General features: G+C 47.1%; 1 protein-coding gene across 1 annotated transcript; it reads left to right on the top strand.

Annotated features, from left to right (window-relative positions):
* Positions 1 to 1,499: 1,499 nt before the first annotated feature.
* Positions 1,500 to 24,921, top strand: LOC311603447 (serine protease inhibitor A3C-like; the record flags this gene model as incomplete). Its single annotated transcript, XM_084792415.1, has 4 exons — positions 1,500 to 1,765; positions 2,939 to 3,089; positions 20,246 to 20,368; positions 24,841 to 24,921. Exons 1-4 carry the CDS (start codon positions 1,503 to 1,505, stop codon positions 24,919 to 24,921), a joined length of 618 nt encoding a protein of 205 aa, XP_084648541.1. The 5' UTR covers positions 1,500 to 1,502.
* Between the last annotated feature and the right edge of the window lie 348 nt (positions 24,922 to 25,269).

The following is a 25,269-nucleotide window of genomic DNA, read 5'->3' as shown; positions in this document are numbered from 1 at the left end:
CTGCTACATTCTCCACTAGATAAAGACTGGCTGTGTTTGGGTTTAACTTTTCTAGAGAAAAACACTGCAACAGCGTTCCTGTGACTTTACAGCCTCAAACCAGTAGCTTGTATTTCCAGACAGAAGAGGCTCTCATGTCAGAGGGCCAGTTCTCTGGACCGGGGTGTTAGTGGTCCATGCCCTAGCATCTAGCCCTACAGCCCTGAGCTTTGCATGTCAGCATTATTGTACCCTTAACTAACTCTCAGTGGCTCTCACAACTTCACCTCCTTACAGCTTCCTGGTCACAGCTGCACAGGTTCTGCCCTCAGCTGCTTGCTCTACTGGACTCTTCAACTGCCTTCCCACTGCTGCTGGGTGGGTGGAGGGCTAAAACTCCCCAGAATCCCTTGCTCTCTATGCAGCAGCTCAACCCATTGCAGCAGTGATAAACACTGCAAGCAGGCAATAAAAGATGCCTAGAGAAGCCTTTATATGGGACCCGATGCTGCTACACTGGCTGCCCTAAGTTATGCCTGCCAGGGGAGAAAGCAGCTACTGCCTTCTAATTGCTGTTGGTTGGCTAGATTTTTGCCTTATCCCCTCCAGCCTGCCCAGCCTTTCCCAAGAGTGTGTGAGTCCCTGCTATGCTGGATCCATTGTGACCAATTGTGCCAGGACAGTCCTCGCTGGCCAGCAGTTAGGCTCCTGCCCAGCCCTGCTCAGATAGCTGCTGTGACTCCCGACTCCTGGTAGCATCTCCAGTCTCAGACCATGCTGCTGTGGCTAGGCAACATGCCCACAGCCATCTTGGGCCCTGTGTGGCACCTGGGCTTTCTGTGGACTGGTGTGGGGCAGGTGGGGGCAGTTCTGAGGACAGGTCCACCCATTTCCCCAAGATTTCCCTAGGCCAGGAGCTCTGATGCTTCCCTACAGGGATGTCCATCTCAAATACTGTCCCGGCTCTGGAGACTGAGCTTCAGTCTTCTGTTGTCCGCTGGATGACCAGAGGTCAGAATCACCTGGGATCCGTAATGTGTGGATCTTTTTTACTCAGTAGTCCCCAGTTTCCACGGTCTGTGGATTTTGGTAGTATCTGTGGTCTCCTTCCTGCAGATCAGACACCATTCATTTTCATCACCACCATCTTGGCAGCATTGCCTTCTAAAGATGGTTTCCCAAGGAAGAAGGGATTGCCAAGTCTCCCTAGGCTCCACTTTCACTCTCTCTTACAATACAACACCCCAAGATCCTAACTGTGTCAGGAGCTCAAGTAGCCAGGCTGTGGCCTTTAGTTCACATTTCCAAATCAAGCCTGGAGACATTTCTCATCTCTAGAAGCTTGACAAACTACCAAGGTTTAGTTCCAATTCAGCATATACTACCTTAAGGGATACTCTGGTTGACTGAACATGGGTTGATTGCTGTGACTACTCAGAAGCTGAGCATGAAAGAGGTGGAAGTTGAGTCTTTCTAGTACTGTTATAACCTGATAATTTGCTTCATCTTCAGACAAATGGAAGATGCCCTTTGACGCTCATAACACATTAAAATCCACATTCCACTTGGACAAGAAGAGGTCTGTGAAGGTGCCCATGATGAAATTTGAGGATCTGACCACACCCTACTTCCGGGATGAGGAGCTGTCCTGTTCTGTTGTGGAGCTGAAGTACTCAGACAATGCCAGGTCCCTGTTCATCCTCCCTGACCAGGGCAAGATGCAGCAGGTGGAAGCCAGCTTAAAACTAGAGACTCTGAGGAAATGGAGGGGATCTCTGAAGCCCAGGTGTGTGTCAGCAGGACCCAGAGCTGGTCTGACTACCTCCCCTGCTGTGGACCTGAGATCCAATGTCCCTGTAGTTCAGAATCTCACAAGTACCCAGTGTGATGGTAGAGAGTCAGGGGACAGGTAGAGATGATACAAATTTCCCTCTGCTGACTCCATATTTGGGATCTGAATTTACTGTTGTTTTTGTTTTTCACAAGATGAGATCATCTCAAAACAGGTGCTGAGGTTTCCTCCATCTCTAACAGGCTTTAAATTACAAGAAATCTTGAATGTGTCTTTGAGAGGCAAAGGGAAAAGTGATAAGATATCTACTTTGAGAGTCAGCTCTGCTGTGTGGCCATCTCAGCCCTTTATCACTCAGTCATTCACCATTCATGGGATGATGACTTGAGGACCTACTATGTGGGAAGCTTTGACATAGACCCTCAGAGTGTATCAGAGACTGAAGCACAAACCTTATCCTCATGGGCTTGTTTGTCAGTAGAGGAAGAGAGAAGGGAGAGTGAGGGGAAAACAACACTCATTATATAACAAGTTAAAAGATGGGAAGGGTGACGATAAGAAGGAGAGAGAGTCCAGGATAAGGAAAGCTGGAGTATGATGCAGCGTGTGATTTTTTTTATTTTTATTTAAGTAATTTATTCAGATTACATCTAAATTGTTATCCTCTCACTTGTATCTTCCTGTTCCCCTTCCCTCCGTCTTTCATCCTATTCCCCTCCCCTAGGTCTGAGACAGAAGGGGACCTCATCCCCCACTATAAGATCACAGCCTATCAGATCTCTTCCTGGTAGTCTGCTTATTCTTCCTCTGAGTGTCGCCAGGTCTCCCCAGCAAGGGGTAGTGGTGAAATAGGGGGTACCAAAGTTCATGTCCAAGTCAGTCTCTGCTCTCCACACAATTGTGGAAAATGTGGTGTCCATTGGCTAGATCTGGATAGGGCAGTGCGTGATTTTAAATAGAAGGGTCATTAGGTGATAGTTGAGGGTCAGCACATCAGGAGAATGATAATTAATGCATTAGGAAAAGAAAAACCATGTGCTTTCTATACGGATGGAAAGAGGGCTTCTCTCCTGTAAGAGGGCTGTTTGTTAAAGGGCACCTCTCAGATATAAGTTGGGTTGAAGGAGGCCCAGATTCCAGTGACTCATTTCTCTTTTTTATTCTCAGGAGGATTGATGAGCTCTACCTGCCCAAATTCTCCATCTCCAGAGACTACAGACTGGAGAACATTCTTCCTGAGCTGGGTATCAAGGAAGTCTTCTCCCCACAGGCTGATCTGTCTGGGATCACAGGAACCAAGGGCTTGAGAGTCTCTCAGGTGAGCCATAATTTGGGTAGCGCTATCTTCTAGCTCAGTGATCCCTGACCTTCTGGGCTACAGAGAAGGGATGGATGGAAAACCTTATCTCTGTGGGCCTCTGGCTAGAGGAAGAAGCATCAGAGACACGCACTCCATAGGGACGCTCCATGACCCCACTAAGAAACCTTGAAACCAGGGCCAGCCACTATACAGAGAGAACTCGAGTAGGGTGTGGTGGCACAGTCCTGTAACATGCCCCCCCCCCCGCACTCTGGAGGCAGAGGCAGGAGGATTGTGAATTCAAGATAATTTGGGCTACATAGTGAATGCTAGTCCATCCTGAGCTATATATTAAGACTTTATCAAAATCCCACCCTAGTCCAGAAGAAGAAGAAGAAGAAGAAGAAGAAGAAGAAGAAGAAGAAGAAGAAGAAGAAGAAGAAGAAGAAGAAGGAAAGAAGACAAAAGAAGGGCAATTCTACGTGGGTGGAGAAGACGACTTTATCCCTCCATTTTTTCTCCCAGAGGCAGGGGTATCAGGCAGGAACAAGCCAAGCTGGGACTGAAAAGTAGGTCACCCCTGTGCAGATGTGCTGAGAGCTGCTTCTGTCTGCTTACTGACACCAGACAGTCCTTCTGCAGGGGACTGGCTGCCTTGAGAGTCCAAGAGAAAGTGGAGGGAACTCTTGGAGAGAAACCATATGCCTTGAAAACTAAATGCAAATGACTAACATCAGAAAGAAAACCCAAGGCACCATAGATTGGAAGCATGGAGGAAGACTACGGGGGGGGGGGGTGACAGCCAGAGAGTCGCATGGTTTCCACCATTGCTGTCCCAGCTGTGCACTCCTGCATCCATCTGGATCTTGATTTCCTTATCAAAGGGGAAAAAAAAAACCTGATGAAAGTCTTGAGAAATCCCAGCTATAAAGCTAGGTGGTTTTGCAAAGGACAGTGTGAATGACAACCACCACAACCCCCTCCACACACACATATGTACACACACATATGTACACACACACACACATTCACAAAGATACATGCACCATGTTTTTATAAGGTTGGGGATGGGATCACATATGACAAGGTTTGTCTGTGTGTGCGCGCATGTGTGTGTGTGTGCGTGTGCATGTGCGTGTGTGTGTGTGTGTGTGTATGTGTGTGTGTGTATGTGTGTGTAACCTGCAGGAGTCAATTCTATCCTTTCACTTTATGGGTTCTACGGATTGAACTTGGATCATCAGGCTTGACAGCAAATGCCTTTACCCACTAAGCCAGCCTGAGGGAAAGATTTTTTAACCAAATAATAGAAGACATGTGTAGTGGAAGTTTTGGTTTCTATAAAAACTCATTATGCTGTGTAAACAGGTTTTTGTTTTAATCCCAAGAGTGAGATATGGAGATGCTATCTTCTAGTTTGTCCACAGATGGTAATTGCCTTGTACAGCTCAAAGAGCAGTGTGGTCTTTGCCAGCTGCAGTTAGTGGAATTCTGAGTACTCAGAGAGGGTATAAATATCAGAGTCCAAAGAGAGGAGGATGTTTCAAGGAGGCAGTTGGAGGAGGAAGAAGACTCTCAGTTCATTTGCTGTTTGCTGGATGGCTGGACATCCTGACGACTGAGATTGGTATTTTTCCTAGAGAACACAACAACCCTAACCAGCTGGAAGTAGCTAAAGAAAACTCTTCCCCCTCTCCTCACTAACCTTCTTTCTCTTTTACCTAATGTTGGGGGCGGGCTGGTGGAAGGAAGGTAGAGGCATAAGAAACCCCATTTAAATAGATAATAGAAAATAGCATCAAGAGCCATGGCACAGAGTGGCTTGTGAGTCTGTGGGGCATGGAGGCAAATGGGATCAATCTAAGTGCTGTAGAAGTAGAGAAGCCAAGTAGCGAGACTCCTCAATCCTCTTGAGACAAAGACCATGTAACACAAGGTAGGAAATGGGCCTCTGGGTGGACTGGCTCAAACAAAGTTCTTGAGGGCACTTGGTTATCGCCAGCTGAGGTCACCATGAGAATCAGAGACTGGAAGGTGGCAGAGGGAGAAGAGGCACTGAGAGGAAAGAGGTGGGTTTTGCCGGCCTGTTCTCTAAGACAGACAGAACTGTGTTCACAGGAAAATTAGGAAAGAGGTTGGCTCAGCAGGGACCTTGGGAGAGTTATAGAGCTTTGTATTGGTGTCTGTACTAATTACAGGCTTCGGTGAGTGACAAGCCAATGTGTAAATTGTGTTCATAAAATGAAAAGGCAATAAGGAGCGACTGAGAGAAGGAGGATAAAGACAAATGGGTCTGTCTGGGACACTTGAAGGCAAATTGCATAGAATTTGTGGGGAGCCAGAAAGCCAGAGTACCAGAAATCCAAATTGTGTGCAGTGAGCTCCTGGAAGGCTGAAAAGACTGTGTAGCACTTCACAGAAGGCAAAAGTGGTAAAGGAAGACGGGTGAAAGATTAAGTCTGACTCGGAGTGGGCAATCAACCTCTAGAGTGTGGGCTGGAAAGTCCTTCCTGGAAGACGGTATGCATGGGATAGAGATTTTGGCCAAGCCCAGGGCTCTTTCAGCAACCAGATATGGCTGATGGAAAGGCAGGGTCACAGGAGAGCCTATTAAAACCAAGGAGCTGGCTCCAGGGGCAGGTACAGCTGATTGTAGTGCAGTCCTTGGGCTTGGTCCAGGCCAAGTGAGACAAGCCAGCCCTTAACATTTCTGTTTTAGCATCTCCTTAGCCACTCCCCTTAGCCACTTCCCATTAGTCACTCCCCTTAGCCAGTTAAGACCAATTGGCAATTACAATAATGAATAATAGTGGATTTTCAGAGATCCTGCCTACTGTTTCAAAAAAATTTATATATATATATATATATATATATATATATATATATATATATATATATATAATGCTAACCTGAGTATCTTACAGACTTATAACGTATCTGGGAGACTAGTAAAGACGGCCATTAAGGATTAAACAGAGGCTCCCTATATGAATGGGCAAAGGGCTCTCCCAGAAACCACAAGCTTGTTTAATGAAACTCCTAGTGGCAGGAATGGGCTGCCTTCCAATGGGCTGCTGTCCAGGGAGGCCCCTACAGCCTAACAAACCATAAAAATTTATTGCCAACTCTGCTGATTGCATGCCAGAACTGGATGGCACATTTCTAAAGATGCTGCGTGGTTTGCCAAGGGTCACAGAGTCAAGCTGGGACTGAACTGGAAGCTCTCTGCCTGCTGGCAGGCTTTCACAGTGTTAGAAGGTGCCATGAAAGCCACTGTGAGAGAGCTGATGCTTACAAGCGGACTCAGCTACGATCCCTTCATGCTACGATACTGAACTTCCTGTCCACGGTGCTGTCTCAGAAACAAGGCCCTTTGAATACTTCCAAGCAACATTGTGGATTCATCCTTGAGCACTGTGCTCTTGAAGTCAGCTTCCTCTTCTGCATCTTGAATCAAAGAGGGCGTTAGATGACGCCCTATGCTGATGTAGCCCATGTTGCCAACATTCTCAAGCACAGTTGGAGAAGGCATCACTCACTCCGGCATTCCCAGGGCCTGAGGCCACTAGGGCCTGTTCTTATTCAGTGCCCTGAGGACAGGCATGGATTCCTCAAAGCCAGAAGGGGTATATCCTACAACTCCCAAAGTAGATTACAACATAGCTCGGCAGATTCTTTAACAGTATTAAGTTGCTAATACAATATATGGCCTTTAGACAGAGGAATAAAATGTTGCATTAATACTATTGGGTTGGGTGCTATGAAATCAGGGCTTCTGTAAATCAGAAATGATTGGATAATGGGTGAATTTTCCTGAGGAGACATGAACAAACATCTATTCATCCCAGATAGGACAGCAAAACAGAACAAAACAAAAACAAAACAAACAAACAAACAAAACCATTTCTGCCTAAATCTAACTTGATGAACCAATGGGTTTATTGGAGTTACTCACAGACATAACGGTGAAGGGCTACATACAGGGCATGGATGAATCAAAGGCTGCAACATCACCAGAAATCCCACCCCAACATGGGTGACCACTCATGAAGACCGCATCCCTGGGCTCCCTGAACAAGTAGTAGGCAGCTCCAGTGAAGAGTCTCCCCTCCCCAGCAATCATTTGCTGCTTTATAACCTGGGAGAGTTGGGGCGCTTGTGAATCCCATAACTTTCTGGGCTTTCTCAGCTTTGTAAGTTTAGTTACAAAGTCTCACTAGCTTCTCTCTCCCTTGCAGGAAGGATCATGACTGTAGGCTTTGATCTTTTACAAACCTACTTTATTTGGGATTCTTTAACGCTTGTACCTCCCTTCCAACCCACCTATCTTAGATAGGAGAAAAAAAGAGGTTAATGGGGACAAGAGAAGGAGACCTTTTTAGACTCAATTCGTCATCAGGATTCCAGCAGACGTGTTAAGACAGCAAACCAGAAATTCAGCAAAAGTGACTGCAACCACAGCAATTGGAACCCAGAGCAGAACCCAGAACCCAAAGCCTGGAGCATTTCTTTCTAGGGCCATCTTGAAGCAGAGCAATGAACAGCCAAACAATAGGAAGTGATGCAAAAACCAAAAAGCCAAGCCTCTGGTTTTGGGGCTCATACATATCTCCTCTCAGAGTCCATACTAGGAAGGTTTACCAGCTGGCAAAGACTATGTCCCTCACAAGAGGAAGTTCCTCTTCTGGCAGGCAAACACCGTGTGTCCTCTCACAAGTCTGTTTCACATCCCACACTTGTGATCAAAACAAAGGCATGTTTACATACCACACACATGGGCTTAAGGTTCATTGATTTTGGAGGCAAATCTTGCTTCAGAGTCTAGGAAGGACCTACTCCTCCAGAAAGAGAAAGAAAGCATTGATATCAAGCACACAAGAGACTTGTACACATGTACAACCATGTATGTGCCCCAGAAATACAAATAGTCCTTTTCCTGGCTTTTATGTTACAACTTTTGCTTCTGAAGACAGTCTCAGATTAACACAATATTATCCAACGGTTGTTCTAGATATCCAGGGAATAGTTTCCACTATTAAGCAGCCATGCCATTCTTACATTTGTATAAACTGCACATGAGACACAGGATGGATTTCTTTGATCAACAACTATGCCTCATTTTCAGATGGGTTTAGATTTATTGAAATATTTATTATGACTAAATCTGCCAAAAGTTTTGTTTTATTTTATTCTGATTATAATAAAAAATTTACAAAAAACCCAGAATAGCTAAAACAATCTTGTACAATAAAAGGTGCTCTGGAGGAGTCTCCATACCTGATCTCAAACTGTACTATAAAGCAATAGTAATTAAAACAGCATGGTACTGGCACAGCAACAGGCTGGTTGATCAGTGGAATCGAATCGAAGACCCAGATATGAATCCACACACATATGGTCATTTGATTTTTGACAAAGAAGCTAAATCCATTCGATGGAAAAGGGATAGCATCTTCAACAAATGGTGCTGGTCTAATTGGATGTCTATGTGTAAAAAAATGCAACTGGACCCATATTTGTCACCTTGTACAAAACTCAAATCCAAGTGGATTAAAGACCTCAACATAAAACCAGAGACACTAAGTCACTTAGAAGAAAAAATGGGAAAGAGCTTGGAACATATTGCCACAGGAGACAACTTCCTGAACAGAACACCAACAGCACAGGCATTAATGTCAACAATTAATAAATGGGACCTCATGAGGCTGAGAAGCTTCTGTAAGGCAGGAGACACTGTCAAGAGAACAAAGCGACAGTCTACAGACTGGGAAAAGATCTTCACCAACTCTACGTCTGACAAAGGTCTAATATCCAAAATATATAAAGAACTCAAGAAATTAAATACCACCAAACCAAATAACCCAATCGAGAAATGGGGCATGGAACTAAACAGAGAATTCTCAACAGAGGAATATCAAATGGCTGAGAAACACTTAAAGAAATGCTCAACCTCCTTAATCATCAGGGAAATGCAAATCAAAACAACTTACACCCATCAGAATGGCTAAGATCAAAAATTCAAGCGACACCACATGCTGGCGAGGATGTGGGGAGAGAGGAACACTCCTTCATTGCTGGTGGGAATGCAAACTAGTACAACCACTTTGGAAATCTATCTGCTGCTATCTCAGAAAAATGGGAATAGGGCTTCCTCAAGACCCAGCTATTCCACTCCTTGGAATATACCCAGAAAATGCTCCAGCACACAACAAGAAAATTTGCTCAACCATGTTCATAGCAGCCTTATTCATAATAGCCAGAACATGGAAACAGCCTAAGTGTCCCTCAATAGAAAAATGGATAAAGAAACTGTGGTACATATACACTATGGAATACTATTCAGCTATTAAAAACAAGGAATTCCCAAAATTTGTGGGTAAATGGATTGAGCTAGAAATGATCATAATGAGTGAGTTAACCCAGAAGCAGAAAGACTCAAATGGTATATACTCACTTATATCTGCATATTAGCCCAAGGGGCATGTCCCACGAAAGCCTTCACTTACCAGGAAACTGAGACAGAGGAGAGGACATTCTAATGGGATTCTAGATGAGAGAATCATGGGAGAAAAGCAAAGTAGAAGGACCCAGAGGGTCCTAGAAGCCTACAAGTAGAACATTATCATAGGCAGATTTGGGCACAGGGGTCCCGCTCAAACTAAGGCACCAGCCAAGGACAATACAGGCGGTAAACCTTAAACCCCTACCCAGATCTAGACAATGGACAGAACACTCTCCACAGTAGAGTGGAGAGTGGGATATTACTTTCTCACATACCCTGGTGCCTCACCTTTGACCATGTCCCCTGGAGGGGGAGACCTGATGGCACTCAGAGGAAGGACAGCAGGTTACCAAGAGGAGACTTGATACCCTATGAACATATAGAGGGGGAGGTAATCCCCCTCAGGAACAGTCATAGGGGAGGGGAGTAAGGGGAAAATGGGAGGGAGGGAAGAATGGGAGGATACAAGGGAGGGGATAACCATTGAGATGTAACAAGAATAAATTAATAAAAAAAATTTAATTTTCTCTTTTTATATTTTTAAAGATTCATTGATTTTTATTTTATGTGTTTATCTGCATGTGTGTATTTGCACCGCATATATACCTGGTGTCTGAAGAAGATAGAAGAGGAGAGCATCAGAGCTCCTTAGATCTGGAGCTCTAAACTGTTGTGAGCTATCATGCAGGTGCTGGAAACTGAGCCCATTCCTCCAGAAAAAGCAGCAAGTGCTCCTAACCACTGAGGCATATTGCCAGCCTCCCTTTTTACATTTTTAATGGAAACATATTCACATTTCATATACTGTGGCCTTGAACTTGATCCCATTTATCTTTAACACTTCAGCACTGAGCCCCTTTGGGAACCATAGTCTGTCTTTCTCACCTTAAAACCCTTGAAGGAGCCAAGTTCCTCCCCTTTCCCCTCTTCCTGGGAACTGGCCTTTCTAGACAGCAAGACTGCAAATGGAAGAGGGCAACAGACAGAGCAGGTGACCACTATTACGTCACACACGAGCTAGACCCATTGTTCCTCCAATGCCCCTTGTCTAGGGATGTCCTTGGAACCTTTCAGACACCTACATCATGCAGAAGCGCAAGAAATCGCACTATCTCCAAGTCTAATTGGGTGACATCAGCTGACCTTGGGCCCATTTTCTTGGACACAATACCTTTCCCCCTTATACTCTCTCACAATGGACCTCAAAAGAACTAACTCAGCTCTTTCTAGAAATGTGAAAGCTTGTTTCACCCCATGCTCTGTTAGGCTCTAGCAAGCACTTTGCCTAAAGGATACCCGGTCTCCATCGCCTTCCAACACCCACCGCCAAACCCAGCAGCTCACAGCTATCGTTAGAAGTATTGTGTGGTAACTTCAGTTGCAACAACTTAGCTAATAGCTTTCACACAAATGAAAGAAGAAAACTGTCTTTAAATAAATAGTGGTTTAAGAATTTTGTGTTCATCTGTCATATCATGGACTCAAATGTCAGCTGCCCATCATCAGAATAGGCAGATGGCATCTCTGCATTGAGTTGGTTTTACTTTTCCTCTAATACTTTCCCGGTGCTATATGATAACCACCCTATTGTAGGTGGTTTGTTTTGCCACTGGCCAGGTATAGTTGAAGGAAGGAAAAAGTCGGCCTTGTCTAGCAATCTGTTCACTGGGTTCATAGCTTCTCAGTGTTCAAGCAGAGGGTTGTGCGGGCTTTTTCTGAGGTCTTCTCATGGAGCCGCCACTTAGAGCTGCATCCTATGCTGTTAGGGCTCACACAGAGACCTTAGGTCACACAGGCCCACAGGCACAAACGTGAGTGAACATGCACACTCATCTCGATTATGGGAAATTAGGACGCACAGGCACACAGGCACACACGCGAGTGAACGTACACACTCATCTCGCTTGTGGGAAATACAAGTGGGAAAACAAGGATGAGTCACCACGTCAAAGATTCCAGTTTGTTTATGATAACGTTCTGCAGGGCTAAGAGAGAGACTCAGAAGGCAGGAGGCTTAATAGCAGCTCACCTGTTAGTGGGCTAAAACGCATCTTCACAAACACCACTGGGCTACCACATGAGGGTTGTTATCCACTTCCTAAGGGAAAAAAAGTCAAAATTAGGAAGAGAAAAAATAAAAATAATAAAAATAAAATAGGATGAGCAGTGAAAGATAAGCTTAATGCTGCCTTTCACGGTAAGAAGCACAGCATTGCCATTTCTCTGGGACCAGGAGGGGGTGGCCGGGATGGCGCGCGCTGGCCCATGGTGCACTGGAATCCTTCTCCTGCTCATTTCTGAGTAAAGCAAAGAGAAAAGTGATGACTTCTGATGATGTGATGAAATCATGTTACTTTCAGACAGAACAATATATCAAGAAAGCCCAGAGGGGGATAATCTCAAAACTATTTAAAAACAACGAGAGCTTGGCAATGTGTCAGATGCAAGTTTAAAATATGCCAACATCAATAGATTTTTTTTCTTTTAACATATCAACATGAACAGATAGGATGCGTGTGGAGGGAAAGGGGGAGGTCCCTCCTTAACAATTTTTAAGACCTAAAGAAAATGGAGGGGCTGGAGAGATGGCTAAGAGGTTAAGAGCACCATCTGCTCTTCCAGAGGTCCTGAGTTCAATTCCCAGAAACCACATGGTGGCTCACAACCATCTGTAATGAGATTCAATGCACATGCAGGCAGAATACTGTATAAATAATAAATAAATCTTTAAAAAAAAGAAAATGGAAACATGACTCAGGTGACTGGAACACTTACTGTGAAATGTAGGGACCTGAGCTCAGACCCCTGGAACCTGTATGAAAGCTGGGGAGCGGCTGTCTACCTGGAATCACAGAGTTTATAGGGCAGAGGTAGGCTTCACTAAGGCCACCTGGCCAGCTGCATGCAATCAGCAAGGTCTGTGAAGTTGGAAAGAGATTCTGTCTCAACAGAATAGAGGGAAATGGAGGAAAACACCTGTCGTCAACCTCTGCCTCCATGTGTTCCTGTACGCCCACACACATGCATTCCCACACACATGCAAGCTGACCTCCATGTGTTCATGTGCACCTACACATATGTATTCCCACACACTTGTGAGCTAGCCTCCATGTGTTCCTGGGCACCCACACATATGTATTCTCACACATGTGCAAGCTGACTTCCATATGTTTATTGTGCCCACACATATGCATTCCCACACACGTTTGGGCATGAATATATAATGTGTGTCACACACACACACACACACACACTCACTCACAAATGAGGTCTCTATGGATGACTAAAAATATAATGGAAAATCCACAGGAAGAAAAATGTAAAATTGTACAGATGGATATAAAAGGTTTAGAGCCATTGGGCTTACAGTTCCAGAGGGGCAGAGAGGCATGGCAGCAAGTGGTGGACACAGCAGGAGGAAAGCTAAGAGTTCACATGTCAAACACAAGCCAGAAACAAAGAAATCAGACTAGTAGGGCTGGGCTATAAACTCCTCCCATCAAAGCTCCAACCTTCAAAACCTCCCTAAACAGCAACACCAATGGAGGCTGAGTCTTCCATCACCTGAGCACTTTTCATTCAATCCACTTTGGAGAGGGCGGCAGTCTCTATGTCATGACTGGCAAAACCCCCATAGTACCCTTGCAGAATCCCCGCCACGGCTGCTCTTAGGAGTGCGCCCTCTGCTGGACAGGTAAAGAAATCACATGACCAAAGCTCTGAAAGTGGATATCATCAGACATCTATGTTAGTCTGAATTTCCAAGCTTCCTTCCCAGCCTCTGGTGCCAGAAGATGCTTGGAACTTCAAAAGGAATCTGTTCTTGCAGAGCCCAGCCTGGGTTTTCAGGAGGCCCGTGGGTCTTCCTATGTGTCTTTTGGATAAGTCCAGTCCATGTGCCATCTGTGCCAAGCTGTAGTGACTAGGGACCAAGAAACACACAACACACCACCTTCCTTCAGGGAAAACATACTTTCAATATACTGTGAAAAGAAGTACAAAATTTAGGGGTTTGGTTTTTGTTTTTGTTGTTCTAGGGAGTTTTGGGTTGGGTTGGGTTGGTGTTTTTGTTTTTGTTTTTGTTTTTGGTGTTTTGTTTTAGACAGAGTTCCTCTATGTAGCCCTGGATATCCTGAAACTCTCTCTATAGACCAGGCTGTCCTCTAACTCAAAGATTCACCTACCTCTGCCTCCAGAGTGCCAGGATTAAAAGCATATGCCATCACCCCACGGCCGTACAGAATTTTTGAAAGGCTTACTTTAGTCTGTGAACAGGCGTCTTTTGCCTACATGCATGCATCTGATGACCAGAGCAGGTGCTTGTAACCACTGAGCCATCTCTCCAGATGAAATAGGGATTTTAAGGGGTTTTTTTTCTTCCTCCTGTTATTGATCATTGTAAACATTTGGAACTCTCCCCCTGTGGAGTCAAAGGGACCTAAGGAAAAGTAGGAAATGAAACCAAGTATTAGCTCATGTTTCTTCTGGGCTTTTCCAGTGCACACTTGCTTATTTCTAGTTCTCCGATGCACCTGGTAAGGGAGTTAGACCCCCCAGCACTGAAGAGAAAAGCCGGGGTCCCTCTGATCCTATTACAGAAGACAGCAAATAAGTAAGAGGAAACTGCGCCATCTACCTGGGAAAGTCTGACTGCAACTTGGTGGAAATGTAAGAAAAGTATCAAACGATTTATTAGACTTCCATTTTTCGGATGGGTTTAGAAAGAAACTGTTACAAGCTAGAGGAACCCCTGCATGGAGCCTACCACCTCTGCCCAGAATGCCAGAAGCACAGATGGGGAGGATAGATTTGATGCTAAAGCCAATGATCCAAGAAGGCTTGCAACCTGTGCACCTTGAGGTGGCTTCCCCATTCCCTCTGTCTTCTGATAGAGTGTACACCAGGCTAACCTGGGAGCTGGCCCTGCTATGCTGAGAACACAGCCCAGTGCCTCTCTCTCTGCCTTCATGGGGTTCATAGCACATCAGATGGGGTGAGGAGACTGTAGCAAGCACCATGGGAGGGGTATGTGGACAGGCAGAGGGTCAGATCCCTGAGTGTTCCTTGGATAGCTGGGAGGGGCGGAGTCTCAGGTGTTCAGGCTGACAAGAGCCCAGCCAGCCTGTGAAGGAGTGAGCTGCACCCGTGGGGACAGAAGTGGGTGGGGAGAGCAAGGCAGAGAAGAGCGGGGAAGCCAGGAGACTTCACAGGGTGCCACCCTGCCCACCTGGGACCTGAGCAGATGGAGTCCTGTGACCTCCAGCTTTAGGTCTCTTATTCTCAGGAGGATGCTCCACTGCCCTAGTGGTCCACAGACACAGGCAAGTCAGGTGACACTAGCAAAGCTTTGTGGAAGTGACACCCTCTAGAGTAGGATTACCTAACAGAGATCCTCTGAGGCCTAGAGTACATGGTTGCCAGGAAATTGGCTGCTTTTGTCTTTTATTTACGTTCCTCACAGTGCTGAGGATGGAACCCAGAGCCTTGTCCATGCCAGGCAAGCATTCCAGCACTGAGCTATGCACCCAGCCTCTTTTCCCTTTTTAAAACATTTAAGGCAGGAGACGGGGAGATTGCTCAGTGTGTGGGAGCATTTGCTCTGCAAACCTGAAGATGTGGGGGGCTGAGTTCAAATCCCCGGCACCAAATAAAAATCTAGACACAGCTATGTGTGCCTGTGGCCCCAGCATTGAGGGGACAGGGAGAACAACCAACCCCCAGAGAGCTCACTGGCTCACCAGCCCAGCCAAAAGGGAAGATTTCTGGTTTAGTAAGAGATGCTGTGCTCAAGGCAATGAGGCTTCACGGAGAGTAATGGAAGAGGACCTGACATCTTGCTCTAATCCATGTGTGCTCACATGGGTATGTGTATTTGCAAGCCCACATGCATGAACACACACACACATACACACACACACACACACACACACACACACACACACACACACACACACACATTATTTGAGACAGGGCCTTATTGAGTGAGTTCCCTATGCTAGCATGAAATCCATGCCGTCATTCAGGCAAGCCTTGAGCTTGCAATCCTCCTGCCTCATCTTCCCAACTGTCCAGGATGGCAGACCTGTGTCAACAGGCCTGTACAGTCTGTTTTCTTAAGGTGATGGGTCCCAAGATTTAAGATTTTTCAAATGTGAGGGTAAGGCAGGATAGGAAGGGAAAGAGAGAAGTGAGAAGAAGTAAAGGAGGAAAAAATATGGGATGGAATTGCTTGGATTCCACCTTTAGGAGAGTGGGGGGGGGGGGCTGCGTGTCATATGGCCCTGCCACTGAAGGGCTAGGCTAGTTAGGAAAGAATAGGAACCAGAAATGGAAGGGACCCGCTGCCTTTGTAAATTGTGGGTAGTTTTTTTTTTTAATTGAGGGTTATAAGTTGAAAGAAATGTGTAGGAAGTAACACACACACACACACACACACACACACACACACACACACACACTGGCACCGCCCCCCCAAGGCTGGCCTTCTTTCTCTGACTTCGACCCTTGCGCAGATGTCACTGGCCCCTGGGGTCCAAATTCTCAGCCACCATGACCCAGACTGACAGCGAAGGCAGAAGGAAGGGGAGGTGGAGGCTCGGGAGGGAGGCAGGCAGGATGAGTGGGATCCATATGCCTCCTCGCGTTCCTTCCTTTTATATAAACACTGTCATTTGCCATTAAATGTGAAGATGATGTTGATTCGAGCAATGGCATGGCAGCAGAGAGGAAAGTGCTCCAGACTCACTATGAAAACATCCAGGGCTTCGCTTTTAATTACCCACTGCGTGCCAGATTCCCAGGTATCCGTAGCCCATGCAGACAGCACGACCTCCCTTCAGAGGAGACAAAGGAACCCAGGCTGACACATCCTTCCACACCCTTCGGTAGGAAAATGTGCTTAGCCTGAAAACAGCATCTCTTTGCATCTTGTTGGGTCTTTCTCCTTTGCTGTTGGCCCCAGGTGCTGTTCTGCATCAGGGGGACCCCGTGTGCTCTTTTCCTAGCGGGGTGCATGAGGAATCAGCATGTCTAATGAGAACTAACTGACAGGCTTTGAGCCTCAGACCTAGCAGGTCTCTCAGACCCAGCTCTGGACAGACAATGGGAGCTTCTGGGGGCTGTGGACTTGGTTGCTCACTCTTGACACACCTGAGCAGTGCAACTACTATGCACGAGTGCTGGATCCTGAAATGGGAAAGGTACAGTCTGCCCCGAGACCCAGACAAAGACCTGGGAACATTCAAAGCCATTGGCCAATGTGGGCTTGGGTAGAGGTCTGTTTAGGGACCAGAGACAAAAGGAGCAACAGGAGGAGAAAGGGAAAAGAACTTCTGAGGAGGCGAGACAGGCAAAAGCTCATCAGAGAATGAGGGTGGAAACTGCCACATGAAGAAGTCAGGTCAGTGACTTCCAAAACCTTCCCAGAATTTTACAGGACCAGACAGGCACCAGGGGCATACGTGATGCTCCGTAGCAACTCGGAGGTTTTGCACACTCCTTCTGAATTCCAGAATCTCCTCGAGAGAATCTTAGATTGCCCATCAACTCTTTCCCAGACTCCCTTGCAGCTAGGCCACCAGGGCAACCACCCTGTGACCTTGAGTCTTTCAATGAGACGCAGCTATAGGATGACGTAGACTCGTCCTGTAGACTTCAGCTTGCCCTGGCTTGCAGGGGCTCCAGGAGTGGCTCACTGACCAGCAGCAGCAGCAGCAGCTTGCTGCCTCTGTTTTGTGCTTGTGTCACTGGTCCCTCCATTGGGCCAGAATCCTCCAAACCTGTACTCTGGCTCCCCAGAAAATTCTGAGTGCTTACAGCATTTCTGCTATTTTTGCTTTCTGATATAGGGTCATTCTTATGTATTAAGCCAGCCACAAATTCTCTGTTAACCTTTAATGTTTGATCCTTCTGCCTCTACTTTTCCAGTACTGGGATTGCAGGTGTGTTGCTGCTCTGGTTCATTTGGTGCTTCTGGGAACTGAATCCAAGGCCTTCAAATGTAAACTTGCCATGCTAGGGAAGTTTACAGCTTTATGGCTGCACTATAGTCCCAGCCTGTTAATGTCTTTTTTAAATTGCCTTTCTTCTTCAGGATAAGTAGAGTGCTTTTAACCTTGAACTCTTATTGGTATGGTGGGGATGTGACAAAACTAGGAGTTTGGGCTGGACACGGAACCCGGTGGCTTTCAGTGGACCCAGGGCAGGAGAGGGGCTTATAATTTGATGGGGCTTCCTTACGGTAACATCGCACCCCCAGGATGTTCCACCTTTATCTCTTTTACACAGATGCGGAATAACAGTAAGAAGAAGAAAGACTGTTTCTGTGAGTTCGAGGCCAGCCTGGTCGACATAGCAAGTCTACACAGAGAAATCTTGTCTCTAAAAACCAAAACCCAAAGAGAGAGAGAGAGAGAGAGAGAGAGAGAGAGAGAGAGAGAGAGAGAGAGAGAGAGAGAGACTGAAAGAACAACGATAAATAACAATTCCACAGCTACCAATATATGCTACCAACAGACACCATGTGACAGTTGCATTTTCCAAGATGGCTACAACAGAATCTCCTCCCGGCTCCCAGGGAGCTCTGTGGTCCCGGGAGCAGCAGTCTATACAAGCTCTGGACATGTGCAGTCTACAGAGCAGCTTGTCTGTGCCTGGACCTCGTCTTCATTAGCAGTGAGGAGATATTTGTACGGCCTTGTCCTGGCCGACCGCAGCCTCCAGGGGACCTTTAAACCTGCTTCACTTTTTTCTATAGCAGCAAGCCTTGACCTGGGTGCCCACTGTACAGCCTGAAAAGCCATCTAGCTGAGAGCACTTTTTATATGTGCATTATATTTCAATTAAAAGTTAATTTCAGAAATGACGTGGTCCCCCATTGTGTGAGGGGGACACATTTCAAGATCCTCAGTGGGTACTTTGGATAGGACCCAACACTGTAGGTATTGCTTGTCACTACAGATACTTATTATGATGGGGTCATATCTTATACTGAATATATGTACTGAATAGTAAATTGAATTATACTATTTATAATATACTATACTGAAAGGTATGTGAATGTGCTCTGTCTCTGTCTCTCATCTCTCTGTCTCTCTCTCTCTCGCTCTCTCTCTCTCTCTCTGTGTGTGTGTGTGTGTGTGTGTGTGTGTGTGTGTGTGTGTGTGTGTGTTTCTCCTGGGACTTTCCAGGTAATATTTTTAGTCACTGTACACAATCCACATGCTCCCATAATGAAAAGCCCTTGGATCTCAGATGCCTGGAATGGGACCTGCTGCCCTCAGCTCTACCCACTCACAGAATCAGCAAGTTCATCTTCACCTTGGCAGCACTTGGGCCCATAAGCCATCTGTCCTCACCTGGTCTTGGTGGGTCTCTCTCTCTGGTCCACTGAGGCTGAACGAACACAGGTAGTGAGCGGGTTAAGTGTGGACAGGCAGCACAAGTCTGTTGGATGCACCGAGTCTATTAGCTAAGAACTTGGTCAAGGAGACTTATCTGTCTCCTAGGCAGGCTCCTGGGGCCTGGCCAACATCTGACCCCTCTCAGGATGGCTTTTCCAGGGTCAGCCTATTATGAACGAATCCTGACTAATTCAGTCACCCTCCCATTTCTCAGGCATGATTTGTGGCTTAATTGCAGCAGGAAAAAAAAATAATGAGAACTGCACAGCCCGGGTCATATCCATAATTCATAATTGCAATAAAACCCTGGACGTGCCGTCGTGACTTACGGCAGTCTGAGTAGCATGCTCACTGGGGCGGGGGCCCAGATGTTTCCGCTACAGAATGTTGCAGAGTTCACAGGCTGGAGCATCTGAGCCTCCCAACTTGGTGGCAGAGTGTGGCTTTGGTTGGAGGCAAAATCCGAAGACTCGGGGAGTCCCAGCAAAGTCTTCCCTTAAGCTACCCTGGAAAGCAAGGAATGCTGGAGGCTCAGAGGCTGGAGCCATCATCATCATCATCATCATCATCATCATCATGAGGAGGAGGAGGGAGAGGAGGAGGAAGTGGAGGACAATGAAGATGAGGAGAAGAGTACAAAGAAATAGCAATTTCGGGGAAGATGGCTCGGTGGTAAAGTGTTTGCATTGCAAACACGAGGATCTGAGTTCAGATCCCCAGTACCCACGTTAGAAGTCGGTTGTCATCTATACTCCTGGTGCTAGACAGGCTGAGGAGGAGGGATTCCAAGGGTTCCCTGGACCCACCTTGCTGAATCAGTGAGCTGCAGGGGCTCTAGACCCTGCCTCGAAAAATAATGTAGAGGACAACTGAGAAAGACAGCTAACGTTGAGCTCTGGCCTCTGTACATGTGTACCTACGTGGTCACACACACACACACACACACAGACACACACACACACACACACACCACACATCAGTGTACCCTAATCCCACTGGAGACCCTAAGCGCAGAGGGTGAGAATCTGCACTGGGCCCTATGGGAGAAAATGGTGACATATCAGTTAGGGGTACAAGTCACAAGCTAGGGGATAGAAAATGCAGTTCAGATACCTTCAGTGACAGTTTATTAACTCACAATCCATCATGCAAAGATCATCTAAGCTTCAGGAGAGACCTGGTCCATGGGCTCAAAGTGATGCAAACCAGAGGTGGAATTGTCTGCTGTCATTTTTCCTCCTTCCACCCGGACTCCACACCTTGGGCCACAGGCAGCTCCAGGATTGGCGGCCTGGGTTCTAGAGGGCACAGCTCCAGCCGACAAAGATGATCTCTTCCTCAAAAATGGAGCACAAAGGCCCAACTCTCAGCCTTGTCTCAAGGCTCATCTCCAGGTGAGGCCCAGGGAGGAAGGACAGAGCACGCTGATGGGCGCTGGCCGAGTGAGTGTCTTGTGTATGTGAAAAGTGGGGAAGAGCAATGCCCCGAGGGAAGACATGTTTTACTAATGTAAAAAGGTGGCACTGGCCAGGTGAAGGACAGGTGTCTGCTGTGTGAGCTAGCACTGGTCAAAACATGCACTCGATCTTGCAGAGAAGGCTTGTGGGCGTGTGACTATGTCCCGTCCTCACTGCGTTGCCCCATAGGGCTGAGTTGCACAGTTGCCACAGGGTCCATCCTTCTGGCCATTTGTAGAAAAGGTTCCTGAGGTCGCCCATGGCAGAAGGTTAATTTTCACAGTGGTCCTTGGCAGAGATGGCTGACTGTAAACCAGGGAAAAGGGAAATTTCTAGTGTGCAGGTTCCTTGAAAGCAGAGCCACTGGGGTCTTGCCTCTGCCCACACACTGGCTCAGGACTCTGGTGGTGCCAGGGTCCAGGATACTAGAAGTGGTCTGTATGCTGGGCCCAACACAGACAGGTGTGGGACAGGACCCAGCTGTGGTGCCTATTGGCTAAGCACCCACTTCTCGTGGCCAGGGTGATGGGCTATCCCTGGGGAGGTCATGACTCTCACCATGTACCACAGTGGGTATCTTCTGGGGCATGCCTTGTGCTCTGTTCAGAGCTGTTTAAAGGAAGATGACAGAAGGTAATCAAAGAGGCAGGCAGGGGGGAAGGGGGCGTGCCAGAGGCAGGAAGCATATTTGAAGGCAAATGATAAGACAGAATCAGCTCACCCTCACCCTTCTGGGCACCAGCCTGTTAAAACCATGCTTTTCTTACCTCACTTTACCTGTGTTTATCCTCTCCAGGCAAACTGGGGGTCTCACACCTTCCCAACCCCAACAGGCTGCCATGGTGGACTCTGGAGTGGTTTTTTAAAAAAAAGGGTGCATTCCCATAGAATCTTTTATTTGGGGGTAGGGAGCGTGTTGTTGTTTTGGTTTGTTTGGTTGGGGTTTTTTGGTTTTTGTTTTTGTTTTTGGTTGTTTGTTTTGTTTAGTTTGAAACAAGGTCTCTTATAGCCCAAATTGGCCTTGAACTTGTGTCGCAGCTTGAACTGATGATCCTTCACCTCCACCCAGCATGGCTGGGATTACAGCTGTGCACCACCATGCCTGCAGCACCAGGCCTCCAATCCAGACCTTCGTGCACACTAGACCAGGGTTCTGCCAGCTGAACCACATCTCTAGTCCCTACCACAGCCTTTTTTTTTTTTATGATATACTTATTTTCATTTTATGTGCATTGGTGTTTTGCCTGCACGTATGTCTGTATGAGGAGCCAGATACCTTGGAATTGGAGTTACAGACAGGTGTGAGCCACCATGTGGGCGCTGGCAAGTGAACCCTGGTTCTCTAGAAGAGCGGCCAGGGCTCTCAACCACTGAGCCGTTATCCAGCCTCCTACCACAGCTGTTTAATATAGTCCTTTACCTATAGCTTGGCTGGCCTCCTTGCTTGGACCAATACATCCTCAAGGCTGAACACAGGGAAGAAGGCTTAGCCTCAGCCATGAAGAGTGAAGGACCACATCTGAAGGTGGAGAACTTCCAAACTCCTTCTCCATATTTTTTTTAGTTCTTTTCACACTCGCCAGGAAGGGATGCAGGCTGAATTAGAAAAGGCTGCTGTGTCAGGCAAAGGAATTGCCACTCACAAATCCCAAAACATCATAACCGTACCCTCTGTGATCCCAAGGACATGACAACCCTGGCAAGCCTCGTGCCAGCCTGCTTCCCCCTGTGAGCCTACCAGGCAAGTGCTGCGTACACAAGGCAGAGACCTACATCACACCCCCTTCAACCTGATCCAGCCAGTCCAGAGAGGGGCCCCCCTGCAGCCCCGATCAAAGCGTGCTGTCACCAGCATCCTGGTGTGTCAGAGTTCCAGCACAATTCTTTTTTTTTTTTTAAGATTTGTAAGATCTATTTTTAATTATATGTGAGGGAGGGGGAAGTATGCATGCGAGTGAGTGCCAATGTTGGAGGAGTCCAAAAAATGGTGTTGGATCCCCTAGACCTGGCGTTACAAGTGGTTGTGGGCACTTGATATGGGTACTGAGGGGGGGCAAGCTCTTAACCACTGGGCCATCTCTCCAGCTTTCCACATGACTTTTAAGAGGCCTTGGATATGACACATGCCTTTAACATCAGCACTCAAGAGGCAGACACAGATGGATCTCTGTGAGTTCAAGACCACCCTGGTCTGTGTAGTGAGTTTCAGGTCAACCAGAGCTACACAGTGAAACCCTATCTCAAAAGTAAATGATAGATACATAGACATACATAAATAGTACATAGATAGATAGATAGATACATAGATAGATACATAGATAGATAAAGGACTTTTTTGAAATATCAGAAAACATCCATGTATGGAAAATAAAGCAATGCCTCTCTAAATTTTCTGAATTTTTCTAATTATAACTTAGAACTATTTCTTTCTTCCACTTTTATTGATCTATTGGTCTTTTTATTCTGGTGCCCCTGCCTTGCTGAAGCCCTGATATATGCCTTCTTGGTGCCCCAGCAAGGATGTACACACAGTCACACGGTGGCCCAGTGGACAACAAGCAAGAACTCCCACACAGCTAGACTCCTGGTCCCAATATGGGTTCACACATCTGAGTACATGCACGCAAACCAACCTTGGGAGACCTGGGGCCAGCAAACACCTATGACTGGAAACACCTCATGACCCAGCAGCCCAGTGCTTACAAGACAAACTCTGCCACAGGGAGGCAGGTGTAAATGGTAAACGCCAGCCAAGGAAAATCTCCACCCATCATCTCTGCCAGGGGCTGGGCTCACAGAGAGGCGTTCCCACCCTACCCTTGCTGTCAGCATGGCCTGCCCCCTCCAGAAGGCCACAAAGCGGCTGTACCAGCAGCCCAGCCCTCTCCAGAGTCTGTGTCCACATGTTTTCTGCCCCAGCAGCTAACATTTAAGCCCTAAGGGTATGCATAATCTGGAGTTGACCTTTGACATCTAGAACCTGCTTGCTGGAGCCTTTGGGGGGGTGAGTGGGAGGTGGGGCTGATGCACCTGCAGGGAGTGCCCTTGAGTGGGTAGGAAACACTCAAGCCTGGAGCTGCCCCAGAGAGGGGCTCCATCACAGACTTCCCATCCTAAGCCTGGCACCCAATGGACAAAGCCACCATCTCTCTTCAATACGGCAAGCCAGTCCCTACAACGCATGACACTTGAGAAGCCCCAGCCTGGCCTGGCTTTGTCTTCATACCAATGACATTTCAGAAGACATGCTCTCAGTGCTTTGTGAGTAAATGGCCACAGTGGTCTGGGGTTGGACTCATGTCCCCATGCTCACTTGGCAAGCACTTTACTAACTGGGCCGTCTTGCCAGCCTGAGATAAAAACACCTTTAAGACGACACATCTCTCTGACTATACATACTGAAGCATAGAAAATGCATTTTAACCCATAACCCACTCTCACGCATGGATCCTTGCACTCTGCGGCTACTTTCTTTACTTCACCAAAGGATATTTAAAGCTATGTAAAATTCATAGACCTAAGCGCACATCCTTGAGACCTTGCATGAAGGTGTATCCGCTAGATGGAGTCCCAGCGTGAGCGCCTCAGACCTCCACAGTGTTGCTGCCCTCTCCACTGCACAAACTGCTGCCCCCCCCCAACACCACAGGGGAAAAGCCACTCATCCTAGAGTCTTATGTATGCCTTGCTTCATCCCCCAACTTAGCAGCTGTGAGATCCGGTCACACCGCTGCCTGGGTTGCAGCCTCTTCAACTGCAGTCTAGCGTTTCCTCAGAGAGCACGCCCCTCTGAATTCACCTGTCCTACTGTGGGTGGTGTTTTGTCTGTGTTTTCATAGATCGAAGCCATCAGAAGCGAGGTGTTGTGGATATACTGCATCTAATGTTCTTACAGTAATAACTGCAGCGTGTACAACATGCTCTGCCCTATATATGATGTAACTGACAAATAGAGACTAATATCACTAAGAACGTTTGCTCTACCAACATGAGGGCCTGAATTCAAACACCCAGCACCCATACAAAAGCCAGGCATGGCTGTGCCTCCCTGGAACGCCAGTGCTCGGACATGGACACAGGTGGATCCTGAGGGCTCACAGAACCAAAATGGTGGCCCTCCAGCCAGCAAGAGACGCTGGCTTGAGACAATGTGGCACAGAGTAGTAGGAAAAGGCATCCTGCTCTGGCTTCTGCATGTGCATGCATGGGTGCGCGCGCACACACACACACACACACACACACACACACACGCAACATACTTTATATGTGTGAGGATGGAATCTCAGCTTTGTGTTAGTCTTGTTTAGTGCAGCAGGCATTTAAAACCGCAGCATCACTACAGTCTGTCCTAGTCAGCATGCTTGACGGCCCTATCTGATCATCTCTGCCTTTTCCTTCCCATTTTATAGATGGAAAAGCTGAGGCTCAAAGGGAAGCAGTGGAGCCAGGACCCAGTTGTTGGTTCGGCTCATGAAAGCGCCTCCGTGTGAGGAAGGAAATACGCTAGGGCAGAAAGAGCACCCAGGAAGTCTCTCAGGAATAAGACAGTGATAAAAGTGCTGGGGCGGCGGCTGAAAAAAGAATGAAGAAAGGAAGAAATGGAACAAACCAAATGAAGGCTAGAACCGGACCCTCAGATGCTTTCCCCCCTTTAGCCACTAGGCGGCGACAGAGCAGCGTCCACAGCCGCCCGCGAACTGAGCTGGATCAGCAGCCCGGAGACAAACCAGGCCTGTGGGCAAGGTTCCTGGAAAAGACAAGGTAGGAGCGGGCTCTGGCCGAGGATCAGAAACTTTTCAAAAGACCGGCTCCCTTGTGCCTCCGCGTCCTGTGTATTC

This window comes from Acomys minous, assembly GCF_964271855.1.
Source record: "Acomys minous genome assembly, chromosome: 8".
Classification (NCBI taxonomy): Eukaryota; Metazoa; Chordata; class Mammalia; order Rodentia; family Muridae; genus Acomys; species Acomys minous.
This window is presented reverse-complemented; position numbering and strand designations above follow the sequence as displayed.